Raw genomic sequence first — 18,934 nt, 5'->3', positions numbered from 1 at the left:
TAATTTCAGATATCTGGAACAGAGGTTTAATGTAGTTTTAATATTTAGTTTTTATATACCGTACACGTTCAAAATGACAGCAAAGGCCTGTGTGTGAGAAAATACATCAGAAGAGTGGGACATTAAAAATGTCATGCAGCATTGCAGGGCTGCTTTACATCTCTCATTTCTGAGCCACCTTCAAATAACAGCAGTACTGCTGAGTGAGTCGAAATCCAAAAGCAATTTTCCCTCATGGAAATGGGTCTCTATTGATCCTCATCCTGAATTAATTGGATTCATGTCATGTCCGTGTAGAAATCAAATCATGGTAGGGAGTATGTGTGCGTGAGCCAGTATGTACTGTGTCGGTATGTGTGTGAATACAGTGTGCACATGTGTGTGTTTGTTCAAATTCACGTTTCAATACATATGTGTGTCTGGCCGTTTCACCGTAGAAATCAATGAGCCATAAGATGGCTGTAGGTCTGTAATATGGTGTTCTTGTCAACTTTGATCAAGGTCAAGATGCAATGTGCAGTACTAACAAAATACCGGTCCACAATTTATTTTGCCAGTGTCATTATGTTGTGGTCCATATACTGTTTACACAACTCTGGAGGCCCAGTTGGTTTTCTATCAGATCTGTCCGCGTAGTGTGAACACTATAATACATAGGTGGAATGAGCCTGAATCCCAAGGCAAGCTTAGGTTTAATCTTTCTGGTCTGAAATTGAACCCTTGATCTACAATATAAGGTGCATCACTTCCCTGTCAATATGATTTAGTTCTGTACCTTCAGAGATGTCCCTCGAGCCAAAGCTTTCCTTGACAGTTTCTTTGCTGTGGTCTCCGGAATCAGCCGGCGTCTCCACAGCTGCCGGCGCCAAAGGAAGCCCTAGGAGCTCCTCTCCCACACAAGGTGCTGACGTACTGAGCTCGTCTGCTGCTGAGGCACTGGAAGGTACCCAAACATTGGCACGGTTAAACTAACACTGTTAATTTCAGTGAGAGGAAGGGGAGGCAGAGTGGCTGGAGGTGGGGGTCAAAATAGTTCTTTGTTATCCAAGCAAGCAAACTCACACTCCCTAAGGCCAGACAGAACACATACTGCTGCTGTCAAATTATTATCATGTTTTTGAGGTAACATTTCTGGAACACTATTTTTCCATGTTGGCAGATGTGCATATTTACCTCCTCCAAGGAGGCTTTCTTTTCTCTGATTTTTGTTGGTCTTTCTAATGGATAATTAGCAGACATTTGTCATAAACCATTCAATAGATTTCAATGAAATTTGGTGGAAAGTGAGGGTACGGGCCAAGGAAGTGATAATTTATATAAGAGAGATCATCTTTTTGGGTTCTTTTCCTTGTACTACTGTCACACACCCTATTCACAGTGTGAATCAAAGATTTTATACCAATTAATCAGCATTGTGACCAGGGTTGCAATGTTATGAGATCTTCATTTTATGATAAACGTCTCAGTAAAAATCATGGTTTCAAGGTATCACAGTATATGGTATTTTTTTATTATTATTATTATTATTATCATCATCATCATCATCATCATCATCATCATCATCATCATCATCATCATCATCATCATCATCATCATCATCATCATCATCATCATCAGTTATAATGACCCTTAAAGGAATGAAAACAGAAGGGTTTTTTTGCTAGAGCATGTTAGTGTATATTAGCACGAGTGGTGGAGGAAGTACTCACATCCTTTAACTGAGCAAAATACCACAAAGTAAAGGTACTCTGTTACAAGTAAAGGTCACAAGTGTAGCTGGTTGAGGTGGAGCTCTTTTGTATCCATCTGCAACTAATGATTATTTTCACTATGGATTCATCTGCGGATTATTTTCTCCATTAATCGATTGATTGTTTGGTTTGTAAAAATTCTGAAAATGCCATCACAAGTGCTCTAAATGATCATCAAAATAGTTGCCAATTTACGGTAGGTGCATGAAAGATAATACAGATAATAATCCAGATCTGTTGGAAAATGCTGATCCGCATTACACACAGAGCTGTACTTACTATGTTTTAGGACAAATATATCATTTATGTTATCGGACTACTTCTATTTTCCTCTTATTTTTCAGTTATAAGAGGAAGACAGACGTGTAGGATTGTTTGACCTTGGTGGAGGTATGTGCTCTACTGAGTGACATCCTAGTTTTGTTAGTTTTTCTAGGCTTTACAGGCACTTTGGTTATTAAACTTTTCTACCCACACAAATACTGCAACTGAAAAACAGTGAATTATCGGAATTATACAAATAATTACAAAGTGGAATCATTTAGGTTATTATTTGGGACAACAATTACTGCTACTTTTTCCATTAAGTTGCTACTAATTCAGAACATCTTTTGCAAGGCCATGTGGAAAAAATATAATCACACCCAGTGCTTTTTACTTGAGTTATTTAACTTGCCCCTGTCACTGCCATTATCTGTCATGCCTGCGGCTTACTATAATCACCGCTGGTTTTTTGAATGAAAACATGCCCTGAACCAGCCTTAAAAAATGACTTTAACGTCACAGGGGGAAAATATTGTTGACATAGCTATCACATGGCCTGTGTCGATGCTGCCACTGAGGGATTGTCCTCCCCCACATGACTGATAATATGACAGGATCCGTCGTGTAGGAGAGTCCAATTTACACTAATTAAATCTGTCCCTCTACTAAACACCTCAGCAATAATCACAATGCCAGCAGCAGCAGCCATTCAGAGTGATGGGCATCTCCCAGAATAATCTGACATGTCAAGAAAATAATGTGCATAAAATGAAGTGCTGGGAAGGCAGCCTTGCAGACACGTACTTTACATTAAAGTGGGAATAGAAATAGACTATCCCTTTTCAACCATCTTTCAAATCATTATCTTTCCTTCTACGGTACAGCACCCAGTGAACTGTGTATTATGAGACAGAAAGAAAGGAATGCATGCCTGGAGCAGACAAGGATCAAAAAATAACAGTAGGCCATTTGTAGCATTTGTGTTACCATAGATGGAATACTGATAGGTAAGATTCACCACATGAGAATAAAGTACACTGTGTCAGTTACAAAAAAATATACATATTTCTACATTGACTTTAATTTTCTTTGTTCAGATTTAAGAAAATCCCAATCTGGAAAGCAGATCATTATTATTCCTTTATTTAAAAAGGTTATATGTACATATAACAATGTATGTAAACATAACTTTATAATTAAAATTATACCATTCTAATTGAAGAAACTATTTATATATAGTCCTAATCCTGGTCGTGTTTGTGCAATGCACTCCCTGTTGCGCAATAAATGCCCACCACTTACCTGGAAGTAGATATAATGCCCTGTCAACATGTCATAATAGAGATACTGATAATAGGCGTTTGGTTTTGCAGTGGTGTAAAGCTGCAAAAGACTTCCTAGTATTACTCTGCAGCATTCCCTATGACGCTGGATCATTCATCTCAATCTACAGACCAAAAACGATCTGCACCCACATGAAAATAAACTAAAGAGCTATTTGTCAACACATTTCTTACAATAAACTGATCTCTTGTCATTAAAATTGCTTGTCTTGAAAAAGAGTGGTGCCAGAACAATAGCGATATAAAGCATGTCTGCCTGACTATATACATTCATGTCAGGTGTGACTGATTTGAGCAGTTTAGCTATTGATCCAGACATATCTTTGCACATCCCTTCACAACTTATCTGTGCCTATAAGCCCTAGTGAATCATATAGCTCAAGGATAGAAGCAGGAATCATTTTTTAATGCAAATGACATAGCCTGGGGCAGAGCACAGCCTGAAGTAGAAACTGCCTGAATGCAAATCTCACACTGTTTCTGTTCCCTTCAGCTACCGTGCCAGGGCATTACTGCATGCCATAGCTCTACCTGTTTTGCCCCCTGGTCTCTCCTGGGGATAGCTGTCTTTTATAACTACACAAGCACTGTGCTGACCATATTGATGGAGCTCAGTGTGTCCTCAGGTCATAAATCTCCCCCATAAACAACTGCCCACACCTCACATTAAACCATTCCCACAATGCATCCAGTGTTACTGCACAAAGCTGTTCTGTATATAACAGACTCCAATTAGACAGCACTCAAAGTATTTGGTTCATGGATTCTCATTATACCTGTTTGTTTTCAATGCTTTAACAGTATCAGCTTTTTCTTTTGCTTTCACAGCACACCCAGCTGAGGCACGTACAACAAGATGAGGGGTCTTCCAAAAAATGTGGTGTGAAAAATAAAAGGGTTCTGTAAGCTACATTAAATGAGTGTCTTTGCAAGGGCAAATGTGTAAAGTTCTGCAAGGCTGCAAAGGGGTAAAAGGTGAAGGCAAACAAAAAAAAGGAACTTTGTTGGGGGCAAGAAAAGTTGAAGTTAAAGTAAACCTCTCTAAGGTTAGAGCTCTGTGTACATAAAACAGATAATTACATGCCACGTTGCCATGGAATTTCTTGTGTTAATCTTTTCGTTGCTGAGGTTCCATGCAGTGCATTTAATGAAAACTATCTGTCAAGGGGTGAAAAGCTGAGTAAGAAGTAAATGCTGACATCAAACACTAAACAGCGCATAAAACTCACAGGAGAGAACTGCTGCCTTGAACCCTAATAGTTGTAACAAGCTGATGTGCTGTCATTGCAGTGTTAAGAATAAAACATATTTCTGCAGTAACAATTGCAAAGTAATTTTGGCAATATTATTCTAAAACTGCTGACAGATCTGGTGGATGTGCTGACAGTCCAAACACCTTGATGGTGGAAAGTGCTATTGATAGCTCTTCTTTAAAAGGCAGACTATTGACTAAACCAAAGTGGAAATGTGCACTCAGCAGAAACCTCCCTACATGAGAAATTGCCAAGACCTCACTTTGACTCCATCACACACACAAATGCACATAAGCACACACATATGCAATCATTCATGCACACACACATATGCACACAGCAGAACCATATACGCACACATACACACACAAACTTACACCTGTGTACAAATACCGGCCCCTCTTTTCAGCACAGGAAAACCCACAGGAATCCAACCCCTACAGTCAACTATCAGTAGAGGTTTCTGAGCACACTTCCTAGAAGAATAGGTGGGGGGCCTCACAAAATCAGGGCCCCAGCGTGGCTTCAACATGCAGACCAGAGAAGCTGGAGAGGGATGATTCTGATCGAATCTGAACCAAAGGGTGTTTGCAACTATTTTTTTCTGCTTTGTTTTAGCTTAGAACATTAAAGCAAATTGCATCAAGTTAACCAACAAGGAAAGCATGTAGAAGTTAGTATAGTATATTATACTGTATTTGTATTACAGTCTCTGAACTACTTTGGGGTGTTTACCACGAACTGGTGGTTCAAGCCATTTCAAAACAGATGCTAATGTGCATCCCCACTGTGAAAGTGGTATAAGCTTTACAGCTAGAAACTACTGTATATTTCAGTGTTTTTTTTTTCATTTTGTTTTATAGTGACTGATGAGATTCCGATTGTTTGAGCCATTAAGTGGGATGGCCAACCTCCCTATAGAGGGGGACAGGGAAAAATACAGTTGCCTCAGAGGAATCAATAAACTGTCACATTAGCATTTACTGTGCCGAGACCTTAAAGCAAACTGTCTTCTTGACTATATGAAAGATGCTGTCTGACTGCATCAGTCGGGGGTTTGGGTCATTTCATTCATAGACCTACTCTTCGAGAAAGGTATATAGAGACTATAGTTCACTTCACATGACCAAGAATAAGGCTTCTGATTATCAATTGATTTTAGTGTTTCCACATGTGGATGTAGGAACTCCTAGTCTTAAATTCCACAAATATTACATGTCATTTCACCCAAATCATAAAGAATAAAATTACCCCAAGGGGCAAAAACCATGCGAATTGTACTAATAAGGACTATAGAAGTGTAATTTGTCCCACCCTAACTCATGTGGCAAAGCTAAAAGGAGAGTGAGTGAGCTGTCACTGACACAGTCATTCATGCCCACACAGGTCATATCAGATAAACTAAATGAAGTTGATTAGGTGTTCCGTGGGTGTGCAGGCTTTTAAACTTGTGCTATCACACAAATACAATAGAGATTATTTTAATTTTATTTGTGCTACTCAATTCACTAAAAATGACGAAGAACTCAACAGGAACACGTCTTTCCAGAAACACTGGGCCTCATGCAAGTACTAATCGTATGAATATATTTGCTGCACATACAAGCAATTTAAGAGAATTTGTGGTATTCACCAATTTTCTTGCATTTCGAAATTTCTCCTAGGTATGAACGAAATTCCCAATGGTCCATACCTGTCGCGTGATTAATGAACACTGCCTTTCTTCACAGGAGGAAAACACACTTAACTGACATAAGAATCACAGTGGCTTAATCTGATCAAATCTGCTAACACATCATTGACAGATGTGCAATTACCTTTTTGTTTGTTCATAGTACAAGATATTTGTTATGAGTCCTCTAATACAACTACTGACATTGCTAAATTTGTTATGTTTTTGTTTGCTGATTTCTGAGAGCAGACTTGAAGTGCCAAAGTTTAAAATTCTTCTCTTTACTCTTTTATGATTTTTTTTTTTAATGAAGCTTTCCTGCAAACAAAACAGAACGGGAAGTCTTATATGGCAATTTTAGGGGCAATGATTATGCTAATGATGATCAAATCTCACAAATGCACACCTCCTCTTGAACCGGCGGCAGTCATCAGTCTGAAACAATCACTTAATGCCAAGTTTGTGAAGTGAAGGGAGTTTGGAGAATCAAACTGGAGCACTCATATGAACAAGCCTCACAGAAAAAAGTAAGAGAATCTTTGGACAAGAATACGAAAATGTTCTTGCATTAGGCCCAATGTCCCAGTTGATAATTCACATACACCTCACTGTCACTTAGACCATTTCACCTGTAAAAAAAATAGCTCCAAAGGCCTTTTCAAGGTAAACATTTTCACATCACAGCAGGAAAAGCACAGGTGCGATTAATAACATTAATTACCACTGCATTCCATTAACTGTCCCAGTTCAAATTTCCTGGTATTGTAGATCCTGGCTCACTGGAATGGCTTATAGGGACACTTAATTGAATAAAGACATTTATGTTAGTTGTTACACAAAACTTGTCTCGCCTGCAACAAATGTCAAAATATTTGCCATGAAAAATATCTACTGCTTTTGGAAGGAAACTATTCAAATGTCATTTTTCAGCGCTTTGAGCATGACAAATTAATTTCCATTTACCTCCGCTGTATCGGGTTGGCAGCAGAAATCTTAGCGATGGAGTATAAAAAAAGACTCATCTTATCATACTGTATGCATCATCAGGAATTGGGCAATCCTGTGAGTTCCCTCTACATGTGTAACAGCAACATCTCTTTATACTTGACATTACCGCTTCTCAATGTGGGTGTGACATGCCATCTGCCATGTTATTGTTGTACAAATAGATGCAGCACAGCATCGCAGTATCTCATACCCTGTGTGATGTGTTTGGATGGAGTGTAAGCATGACATTATCTCAGACATAATGACATGACACTGATGGGGTGTGGTGTTGAGTTGAGTTTACATTCTCTGCCAAGCTTTAGTAATTTTCTCCATACTGTGATAGGAATCAGAGGCAACTTACCAGCTGGGTGACTCACTAACTGGAACATCTGTCAAAATGAGGAAAACGGCAACCATGAGACAAACCATTCCAAAGTAAAGGAGGCACATATTTGAAAGATGACAAATGCAACTTTGTTTGATTTTTTAAAAAGACAGTTTGAAAGACTGTCAGCTTGTGGTGCAATATTCTATTTCATTTCTTGTATGCAGTAGAACTTTTCAAAAACAAAAAGTTTCCTTCAATAACTTAATCACACTTATTTACAGGAAGGATACCTACGTGATAAGTTGATAAATACTACTGCTCAGCAAGTGTTAATGAGTCCAAGATAATTACGGTAAACAGATGGTGTAAAGTAGTCACAACTTAAATCTGATTTTGCATGGCTGTACTGTATTTTCAAAGCAAAGGTATGTACAACGAAGGTGCTGTTAAACAAATGCCGTGATCGATTTCCTTTGAATCCCACCATGTATACTCATCATCTGGTGAGAGAGGGATCTGAAGCTCAGCTTCTCTCAGCCCTCAATTACATAACAGACCTCCACTACACACTATTATCAACGCCCACAATTCCCCTACGCATCTCCACAGCCCACTTAACAGATTACCAGTAATGTTCTTGGTAAAAAAGCTTTTTAATTAAGCACTAATCGCTTCACTTTTTCCAACAGAACTTGTCCAGGACCTAAATCTCTATCTTTATCTGGGTGTGAAATGACCGGGACCTGTTTGGCATCGTAAGCCATTAGTAGTAAATATGTCATGCTTATATCTACATAACTTCATCCAATTAAGGGGAAAGGTAACTCTGCTCTCTAGTGCCTCTCTGCCTGAGGTATCAATTGAATACCATTATGTAGAGATTTAAACCACATTCAACTGGCTGAAGAATGTTGAGAGGATGGAGCGTGTTGATTTTGGTGACAGCATAGTAACTCTGACCACAAGCCCATGTCACACTCTCATTCAATTCCCCAGTAACAGGTAATCCCCAGTTTGCCAGATGGGCAAAAGCAAATGTTGTAACTTTGTGGACAAGAAAGTTGTATTCGCTTCTGTTCTATTCTATTGGTACTTTAGTTTTTTTCAATTTTATGCCACTTTACAGTTCTACTTTGTTGCATTTTCGATGTATTTATATACTCTGCCTACATTTGTTTTTAATAAGTCTATTGTAGCGAGTAGAGGTGGAGCCGCTTACTTAAGGCCCCTGCACACCTATAGTCCACCCACACAGGTGTTTTTAACCTATTGTAATAATTAAGCCTCCATTTCATGTCACTTTATACTTCTACTTCACAACATTTCAGAGGTATTTATTTACGTCAGTTACATTTATTTGGTACTATAGCTAAGTTACTTTTCATATAAACATTGGAATCGAAAGCAGGTTGTCAGCTTATTAAATTTGATTAATTGCTAACATGATTCAATGTGCAACTACAACAACAGTTCAGAAAAAAACTAACAAATAGTTTCATCACTACCAGCTGGTATCTACAGCATTAAAATATTACTTGTGGGTAAATGCATAAGTAATCGTGGTTCAATATTAACAAAATATAATATGTATAATAATATAACATTAAATAAGGCCATACATAATGATTGGGCAGTAACGCCCTTCGGTTAAGCGATTACTGCCAACTAACCTAGTTATTTTTCTCAGTAATTTCGTAATTACAGTTTGAAAATGATAATTCCTATTTAATTACTTTACGTTTATTAATATTTAAATATTTCTGGTTGGTCGGCTTGTTTCCTGTCTTACCAGGAGATGGAAGGAAAGGTTGACCATATTATTTTGTGTAGCTACCTCTGATCGGTGCACAGGCTGCTCCAGACTTGCTAGCTTAGCTTGCTTGCCTACGCCAGAGACCAAAAGCAAATCGCCTCCCAGTAAGTTCAAAGTTGTCGTCCCCACACGTTGTCCGCAGTGTCACCTTAGCCGCTGCTCACATTCACGTATGAGTGCGGTTTCGTTTAGAGATGGAGGGTGTTTGAACCAGGCGGCTTTGACCGTGACCAACGGGAGTAACATCGGTCACCGAGGCTATAAAACTAAAGCTAAAGCTAAAGCTAAAGCTAGCTGTTAATTGTCAGTAGCTCACCTGCAAACTGTTGGGTGGATGCTTATGAAGCCGCAAAGCCACAAACTGTCTGATATTCAGTCTCTACACCTGCTAAATGTGTCTTTTAGTGTCTTTGGTCCCTTCGCTTGGCTCAGAAAAAATAACCCCCCCCCACACACACACACACACACACACACACCTTATAACACTAAAACTGCGTTAGTACAACTCGTTAACAACTGCACAAATAATTAAAGATATGCAACCCAATTTGAGCAGTGATATCTGCTTAATGGAGGCAGATATTACTTAAGTATTATACATTTAAAAAGCCCTTGATTCAAACATTAGAAGAAATGACTTAATACTTCTGCTGTTTTGTTGGAATCACATTTTACAGCAAGTAGTGAGTAACTGGTTACATTATTTTTTTAAGTTAGATTCTCATCTAAAGTACATTTTGATGCTAATTCTATACTTTTACCAAGGGGAAAGTTTTGAATTACACCGTATGGTATTAGTAAATTTACTCGAGTTAAGTATCTGAGTACATTTTCCACTGCCTGCCAGCATAGGTTTATCACTTTTAGGCCGTTTGACCAACCAAGATCGATCCAGCGCCAGGTTAAGAAAATTAATATTCCTCAAAATGTGTTACCTGCAGTAGAAACTGGCGCCGCCTCCTTGGTGGGAATGCCCTCCTGTCCAGCAGAAGGCGAGGTTTCGGGAGGCTGTGTACGGCCTGCGACTGTCCGCGACGCCCTGTCTGATGTCACACTGTCCTCCTTTTGTGACACCTGGACAGAGCTGACGCAGTCCGGGCTGCTCCCTTTACTGTCCTCCGGAAGTTTCTCCTCGTCCGTGCTGTCCTCAAACACAAACTCTTCCCCTTGGTCCTCATCTTCCTCCTCTTCATCCTCCTTCGGTGGTTGCTGAGACATCACAGTCGACATAATTCCTGGAAAAAGGGGCCGCAATTCGAGTGTAAATAGTTTTGTCCACCGATTTGAATTAAGAGAGACATCTATGACATCTGCACAGGAGGTATTTTTCTTGAATTCTAATGTAACATGTAGGCTTCTGTTTTAATTTCCACCCCTCATATAATAAGAATTATTTGGATAAAGTCAAAGAGGTGAATAGGCCAGAGGATAGGAATGTTCTCTGGTCTTTATAAACATACCAAAGTTGGTTAACAAAACACTAGCCTGTGAAATACCTTTTAAGATAAAATCAGTGTCGCACTAACTGAAATGAACTCTTAAACTAACAGTCTGCTCACTGCAAAACATTAGACTGAAAATTTCATGCTTCCTCAGTTCTTCAGTACATGCAGTAGAACGTGTGTTGTCTCGAAAGTGCATAACAAACACCCTAAATTGAACAACTTTTGTCAAACAGTTTGACATAAATGAACCTAAAGCGAAGAAATGTAAACTCGCAACTCCACATTTTACACAGAGAAGGAAGCAGAGTGTAATCCTAGCACGATAAACATGGCATATGGCCACTAGAAAGACTGTTGGTTAAATCAAAGAGTCTGAGGAGGCTTAGTGGAAGATTAATTAAGATATCCACACACCCACTGATGAAAACATGTGCCCCAACATCACAGACCTCAATTATCTGAGAGGCAAATTTCATCTTGTCTTATCAATGAAAAAAGGTGTACTGTTACAGCGGCATAGACATTTTGGGAATTCATTTAAAAAATAATCAAAATGTATCAATACAGGCATACATTATTTGCAAACAGATTTTGCAGTGATTTTTTGGGCCCATGTTATTTCCTCAGCAGATGAGGATGTAAATTGTTGGATGTAATCATGGAAATTAGATTTGCTGTTAGCATATTTTCAAAATAACATTTTCAATGACACACATACCCCCAAGGCATTAAATTGCTGCAATTGTTTTGGTCTTTTTGCAAATATGGGGATTTTGTAAAAGATTTGTACAGGCTCTGTTTCTCTGCATGTTAGTGTAACACGCCTGCATCCAGCATCTGCTTTGCATTTTGATTAGCACTGAACTCCTTCCAGGGCTGCAACATTGTTGAGCCCGATAGGGCAGTTTGTCGGGCCCCCTTTGGGAAAATGACAGCATCAGGAGGAGGCAGCTGAACGCAGGCTGGCTGTGCGGGAAAAAAACGTACTGCTAGTGGATTGTAAAACTCTTTGTCAGCACTTAGTGTTTAACCTGGATGCAGAGGCTGTCACAATGTCAGTTACGGCTCTCGTTATCTTTTACTACGGCTGGCTGACAGCTCAGTGGGGACATGATGTTGGCGCTGTGGTTCGGGAGCATTCGTGGCTTTGAATCCTGAATTACTACCGTATGTGTTTCAGAAAGCCTTAAATTACAGTATAAAATAGGGGTTTTATATAGAACACAGTTCTGCCTTCCTTTGAAATTAGTTCTCTGCCTGTTTACAAGTACAATATGCCACTGCAGCCTCTGGACCCAGTTACCGCCTCTGTACCACAAACACATTTTCTCCAGTCAGCCCACTCAACGGTCAAATCAACAATGACTCTTTTGTGCGGGGAAAACTTCTGCTCAGCCTCAGAAAGCATTGTTTCAACATTCATCACTGCAGCACTGATTAGCTCACATGTCATTTGGACCATGAATGCTTGGTCTATGGTATGGCTCTTACAAACCCAGCGTAGAAGAATGGAGGATTTTGTCAGAAGAAAGCAGCATCCTCTTTGAATGAATGAAAAAAAAAAAAAACCTACAGTGTAAGGTTTAATTGAAAGTTATTGTCACTATACTTCCATAGAACTAAGCCATTCTGACTTAAGAATTATTCTTGATTGTTCACCGGAGTGAATGGGATTGATTGGTGTCTTGAATAAGAGATCAGTTTGCTAATACTAATACAAAACTGGAACCCAAATGTTTTTTCACTTGAATTACCCTCCTCCGAAGCAAAACGACAGGTACTCTGAACAGCTTCCTCCGAGGGAAGGCATTGGGACAAGCCATCAACCAGACTCCAGCTTAGAAAAATAAAGAGCCCAGGGAGTGGTGCTGTGTGAAAGCTATTCTTGAGGGGAAAATGAGATACATCATAGAATAGAGACGAAACCAACTTCCACACACCCTGTCCCTGACCTACATAGAGCGCTGAAAACTCTCCCACTGTGTACCAAATGTGGTAATGAGTGGAGGGATGTCGTATGTGTGCAGAGGAAAGTGAGGTGTTTGTACACTTTCATGGGTGAGCCGTAGCAAACCAAGTCACACACTTGCCGTGTAAGTTCTGACTGAAAACACCAAACATTATACTATGTCATGTTTTAAACGTAGTAGTTCTTGGATTTGCATATTTAGTGGTGTTTTTTATTTTTATTTTATTTTTTTCTCTTTCCTTTTCTTTCTATTCAAATTGTGCAATCTTTGATAACTCAGTTGGATCTTGTGGATACTTGGCATCCAAATGATGTTGCCTGATTCCGTCTCAGCTCCCTATTGTACTTTACTTTATTTCACAAAGCAAAGCAGTAAGGATATGTAATCTGCTTTAAAGAACTAAATTCAATGACAGGGTTTTAAAATAGAAAGATCAAAAAAGAGTTTCCTAACCAATAACTGTAAGGCTTTCAGTCAGGATTTTGGAAATCTTCTGGGCTGCATATTTAGCTTTAGCAACTGATTTACAGAGAGCTTTGTTTGACCGACTGCAGGCAAACCTCAAAACCATTGGTCAGTGGCAGTTGGGTGTATCAACAGACAATGGCAGAGAGCAGCAGCTGGTGACTGAATAAACAGCGTTGGAAAACCTAACAGAAAGTCACCGCGAGCACTCCTACTTTAGGGTTTCTCTTAACAGAAAATGGCACACAGACACTCAGTAGACAATATGAGAGCAGTGGACCATTGACAACAACAAACAGTGCCAGGCAGAGACGATTCTGCCTCTGGCGCTGGTTCCTTCTTCAGCCTCCCTGAGGACTTCCTATCAAGAGATACGAATGTGACTCGGCCACTTTAGGAACTGCAAACAGCTCCTTGAGAACAGACGGAATATGTCTTTCTTTAGCTGTCAAATGGAATAACAGTCTAAGTGGGAGGCTATTCACAGACATTTGTGGATTTCATGCATTCAGCCAAACAAAGCGCGGCCCTAGCAAAGATTTTTGAACACAGAAGAAGCTTTAAGCCTATTGCATTATATAGTCTGAATGTTATGAATATAATTGAATGAATATAAAGGCCATGTGGAATAGCATATCACACTACAAACACAACATGATAAGAGGGTTAACTATACATATTTGAGATAGTTTATTCCTTCTTTCCTCCCGGTTTGCTGTCATGCTGCCATTGTTAAGACATTCAAGGATATATTATTAATTCAGGAGTCAGTCTGGCCTTCATACGCCCTCTGATGTAGAGAGCAGCTTCAGCAATGTCAGTCCACAACAGCAGCGATGTGCTGGTGTGTGTCACATTAGTCAAGGGCACAGTGGGAGTAACCTCCGCCTCCCATCTGCCATTTATGCTCACAGCGTAATAGTGCACTGGACTGAATGTGTGTGCTGTACCTTAGAAATACTGAACAGAGATTAAAAAAAATGTCCTGAATGTGTTGACCAGACAATGCTTTTGTTTATCAACAAAACAAAAATCTCAGCATATGGTATGTTAAAGATGTTAAATCCTGTAACACACTGACCCTATTGTTGTATCTGCAGAGGCTTGACTGGGTTGTTGATCACTGCAGACAACAAGTGTTTCTGCATCTTCCAGGTTTTCAAAGCCCAGTCACACTCAGTCTGTTCCTTTTATTTTCCACTACACCAATGTGCAAAATTATTATTATTATTATTATTTTTACAGAATTTTACAATTATTAGTGCACCTCCAGACCTCTTGCTACATCATGTATATAATTAGCTGACTTAAGAATGCATCACTGGGTGGAAGTTGTGAAGAGACTTATTTAGGGGAGGATGAGTTCAGTAATTGCTACAGACCCCTCCTGATAGCCATAAGAAATTAATGAAAGTCATTAGCTCCTTAAAGGACTGCAGGAACTTTTTGATTGGTTTGATTTTTTGTCACCTTGCTATTCAGAGGTTAGAACAATGCGGCCACCAAATTCATCTCCTACATCTCAGGTTGATATCTCTGTCCTCTGAATATGCTACACATTAAAAGGGTACACCAGCAATTTAGCATTTCATTTCTGTAAAATTTGGGGACACACAACAGACAGGCTGAAAAAAGAAAGGTCAAAATCAAAGCAACAGAGGCCGAGATATCCTGACTTTTAGCTCTTAGTGTAGGTCAAGTTCCAAAACAAAGGATCCTACACTTCTCTCAATGCAGATGGTTGAAAACTGTGAGGCGTGCCTCTACAGGGATGACGCGGGAAAGATGAAGAACGAGCACGGATGGAGAACCATGAGTCAAAGACAGGTGAAAGGCACGGGTGTTTGTAGTTAGTTAATGTAGTTTGGCCTGCTGATTTTGCTCACTTATCAATAGGGTCCGCAGTTGGAGCTGCAGCAGTGGCTGTAAAACACAGTTCAACAAAGCAATTATGGTACTTTAAACCCTTAGTGCCCCTGACTGCTGCAGTTAGCATCAAAAATCACACCCCTTCATAACTCAGTCAAATCTGAACACATGAAACGCACATTTTTTTTAGATTCAGTGTGACACACACTTCACGAGGATATCATTATCTCTGATGTAGACCACGAATAAATGTCCGTATGTCCACTTGGAAATCATCGGAAAAAAAACTGCTCCTTATAAACCTAGAGTCATTCCATTAAAACCACAAAACCATCACATTTTAAAGTCCCTTCTCAGTATCAAAGTAATCTGTTGATAGTTGTCTGTACATCCGTGGGTACACTGCAAACAGGAACTGTTAACAACAAATGTAGCATACTTTCAGTGGTGCCAAAATGTGGGCTAAAAAAAATCAAGTTGTAGCCCACAGTACAATGCAGTTGACAGGGGATGTTGGGGAGGTCGCAGTTGTTTCGATTTTGTCTCAGCAGGGGCCCACAGTGTCAGATTTTGAAAAATCCCTGCTCTAATGCAGCCAACAGACACTCCCTGCCTGGTACATGTGCATGGCTTTCAAACTCCACACTTCCAGGCTCCAGGCCCAAGCCAAGATGTCATCATGGTTATTTTCTCAGACTTGACACGGCTTCTCCAGAGCCACAGAAGATGTTCTACAACTGTTTTCGCAGGGTGAATAATCCTCATGACACATGAAGCCACCTCTATGGGAAAAATAAGTGTAATTCCCCTTTAATGTAAAGTATTTTAGTAATCAAAAGATGATGCTTCTTTTTCCTGCTAATTCTTTTTTTAAATGAAGGGAGAGCTGAAGAAAAAAATAAAAAATCTGTCTTACGTCCATTCGTTTTTAATAAACTTTCATGGAAGCCCAGTGCTTGTTCATAGCTGAGTAACTCTAAGATTTCACCATCTGTAAGATCAAATAATTTGTTTTGAGTTTGTATGATGACGCTCTATGATGTTTTTTATTGATTTGTCCCTTGTCCACATAAGAAATAGTTAAGACTAAGACCAAAATGTGCAGACTGAATTGAATCTATTCCCCATTCCAATTCAAAGCTACAGGATGAAGTTTCCTTTGAGTACTGAATAGATGTCAGCCAACCCCTCTACCTACACTACCGGTCAAAAGTTTTAGAACACCCCTATTTTACCAGTTTTTAATTGAAATTTAAGTCTTGCGAATGATCTCAAAGGTGCTATATGTACGTTTTTGCTATCACTACATAACCAACGTTAGCATTAACAGCTTTTTACTTACCAGTCTAAAATAAATGTTGCAAGATCAGCATCAAACTTCATTCCTTCATCCTCTCATGTTGGACTGAGGGCAGACTGGACGCTACAGTGACTCACTATCGCAAAGTGGTATTACAAGACAGGAAGGGCCGGGGCTAGCTGCAAAACAAGAGTTAACATTGGCGTTGCCGTCCACCGCTGGAGACAGCCCTTGGCAAGTAATGGAATAAAGTTTGATGCTGAACTCCCAGTGTTTCTTCTAGAACAGTAAGTAAATAGCTGTTAATGCTGATTTTGGCAATGGCGAAAGCAAAAACTCACAAATAACACCTTTAAATGGTACAAAGGTAAACTGCCCAAGGTATAAAAATAAAGAAGTTAAAAAAAAAGTTTTGGTCACAAAAAATCATGTACATTTAATAGAAAATGGGCCTTTTTCAATGATTAGGAAATTGGTTAATTTACAGCTCTCCTGCAGCAGTAAAAGTAAATTAAGCCATGAAAGTTAATGCAAACACTTCTACAGGTTTTCATACAACTTTTGTTCATTACGTACAAACCCTCTGTCTGTACAAAGGCAGTGTTGGAACAAACTGTTACACTACGTCTTCTGATGTATTACTAGGACAATACTGTACTGCAGGAAGAACTAGTGTATATTGCTATTAGAATAGTGAGAAAGGGGCAAGTAGCAAAGGGAGACAGACTGGTTGGTCAGGGGTTCATCGTACAGCAAGATAATGACCCAACACATTAGAAGAAAAGAACTAGACGGTAGTTTCACATGATGGAAGTCCAGACTTAAACCCCATCGAGCTGGTTTGGGATGAACTGGACAGAAGATGATAGCAAAACAACCTGCAAGTGCAAAATGTTTGTGGGAACTTCTGCAACAGTGTTGGAACGAACTTTCCAAGCAATGTTTCCATTGTAGAAACACAACGAGTGAGTTCAGTTGCTGAATGAGTCAAAAATTTAGATTAAATTAAGGATTAAAGATTCCATGATTTTTTTTTTTTTTTCATCTTTGTTATTTATTTGTTGTATGCTTTAATTTCAGATTACACTGAAAAATAAAAAAAAAATGGAGGTGTTCTAAAACTTCTGACCAGGAGTGTAATTCAGCCTGATCTTGTACTAGCAATCCAGCGTCACGGCAGTAACTGCAACTGGGACCACAGAGTACACAAGGACGGTAGTTATTTGAACTAGACTTACGTAGATGTAAAATGCGAGATGTAAACAGCCTCTAACAATTCTGTTTTTGTGACCAAACTCTTTGATTCCCATGGTCAGTTGTTTCCTTTGGCATCGGTCATTGTGTCTGTTTGATGTTAACCATTGTGCGGCTTCAGGTAGCAAGGCTAGCGTTCACTGTCAGTGCAAAAGAGGCATGGCTACTCCTTTTGATGTACCAGTCAAATCAGATATTGCATATGAAAATATACTCCTGAATGAAAGCGTTCAGTTGTTCTTCGGGAAGTGTCATACAATGCTTTTAATACTGGCCAAATTATCGGGTGACGATTATGGGTTATTCCTGAAACCAATGCGGTTGAGTTGCTAGGAGTTTGTTGCCAGAAGAGCTTACAGGAAATAAGACAGGTCATGTTTGGGCAACATGCTGCGAGCGTGACAACAAAATACTGTAGATAAGCCTCAACTTACAAACATCCCCAAATTCCTTCTACGAGTTAATTATCCGACATTCCCGGAGGAATATATAATACAGGACACCATTTGGCAGGTCTGTCGCCACAATCAAATGACTCACTGTGTACTTGATCACCAAGGCCTTTTATGTGTACATATGATTGCGTGAGTGCGAGTGTTAATGAGTGAATGTGTGTCAAAAGGGAGAGGGTTCCCATTGATACTGAAGTCTTTGTGGTTGCCTAAGGCCATGCATGCATGGATTGTTAATGTCTGTTGGAAGGAGTGGACTGTGACTAAGGAGAAAAAAATCTGTTACAGTGAGTCCATGGAGTTTCTTAAAAGAAAGGCTCTTGGACATCCGGCAAGTGAGGCAGAAACAGTGCCCTAGCTCAAAATGCAAATTACTTGGTCAGAGGTCCCTTAGCTCCCCCATCACCCCTCTCCTCCCTGTCTCCCCTCTCTATTCTGTTCAGAGTATAGGGGCAGCGTGAAATCCATCCTGGGAGGGGCTATTGTACTCCGGGAAGCAACCGTCAAACTAGAATGGTTAAGACGAGGCCCAGGCCAGGGAATCTTTTTTTTTTATATAGCCCGAAGCTTTGGAAGAGCTGTGCAGTGCTGCTGAAAAACAGCTGGCCAGATGTGTGGGTCTGGGACGAGCCACCAATCTCTCACTCATCCTTCCTGGTCTCAGGGACTGCTACTATCATAACAAGGCCTCATGCTCTGTAGCCCTGCTGGCTCTGTGAAGCAGACTCAGGTTTAATCGTCCATGATGGTGTGTATTCTGCCAAA

The 18,934-nt window shown here is 39.7% G+C and overlaps 1 protein-coding gene across 4 annotated transcripts in view; it reads right to left on the bottom strand.

Moving 5' to 3' along the window:
• Window positions 1-18,934, bottom strand: part of arhgef10la (Rho guanine nucleotide exchange factor (GEF) 10-like a) — a 101,301-nt gene that overhangs the window by 81,801 nt on the left and 566 nt on the right. For 3 of the 4 annotated variants that reach the window (XM_040159757.1, XM_040159758.1, XM_040159760.1), the window contains exons 2-4: window positions 10,350-10,649; window positions 7,635-7,662; window positions 776-936 (exon numbers count right to left, since the gene is read on the bottom strand). In XM_040159757.1, coding sequence (XP_040015691.1) covers window positions 776-936; window positions 7,635-7,662; window positions 10,350-10,644 — 484 coding nt within the window. In that variant the 5' untranslated portion in view covers window positions 10,645-10,649. Of the gene's footprint in view, window positions 1-775; window positions 937-7,634; window positions 7,663-9,435; window positions 9,822-10,349; window positions 10,650-18,934 lie in introns of those variants that run through there. The other variant, XM_040159759.1, reaches the window with a different exon arrangement.

This window comes from Xiphias gladius, chromosome 21 (assembly GCF_016859285.1).
Source record: "Xiphias gladius isolate SHS-SW01 ecotype Sanya breed wild chromosome 21, ASM1685928v1, whole genome shotgun sequence".
Classification (NCBI taxonomy): domain Eukaryota; kingdom Metazoa; phylum Chordata; class Actinopteri; order Istiophoriformes; family Xiphiidae; genus Xiphias; species Xiphias gladius.
Note: the sequence above shows the minus strand (reverse complement) of the source record. Positions and strands in the feature narration are given on the sequence as shown.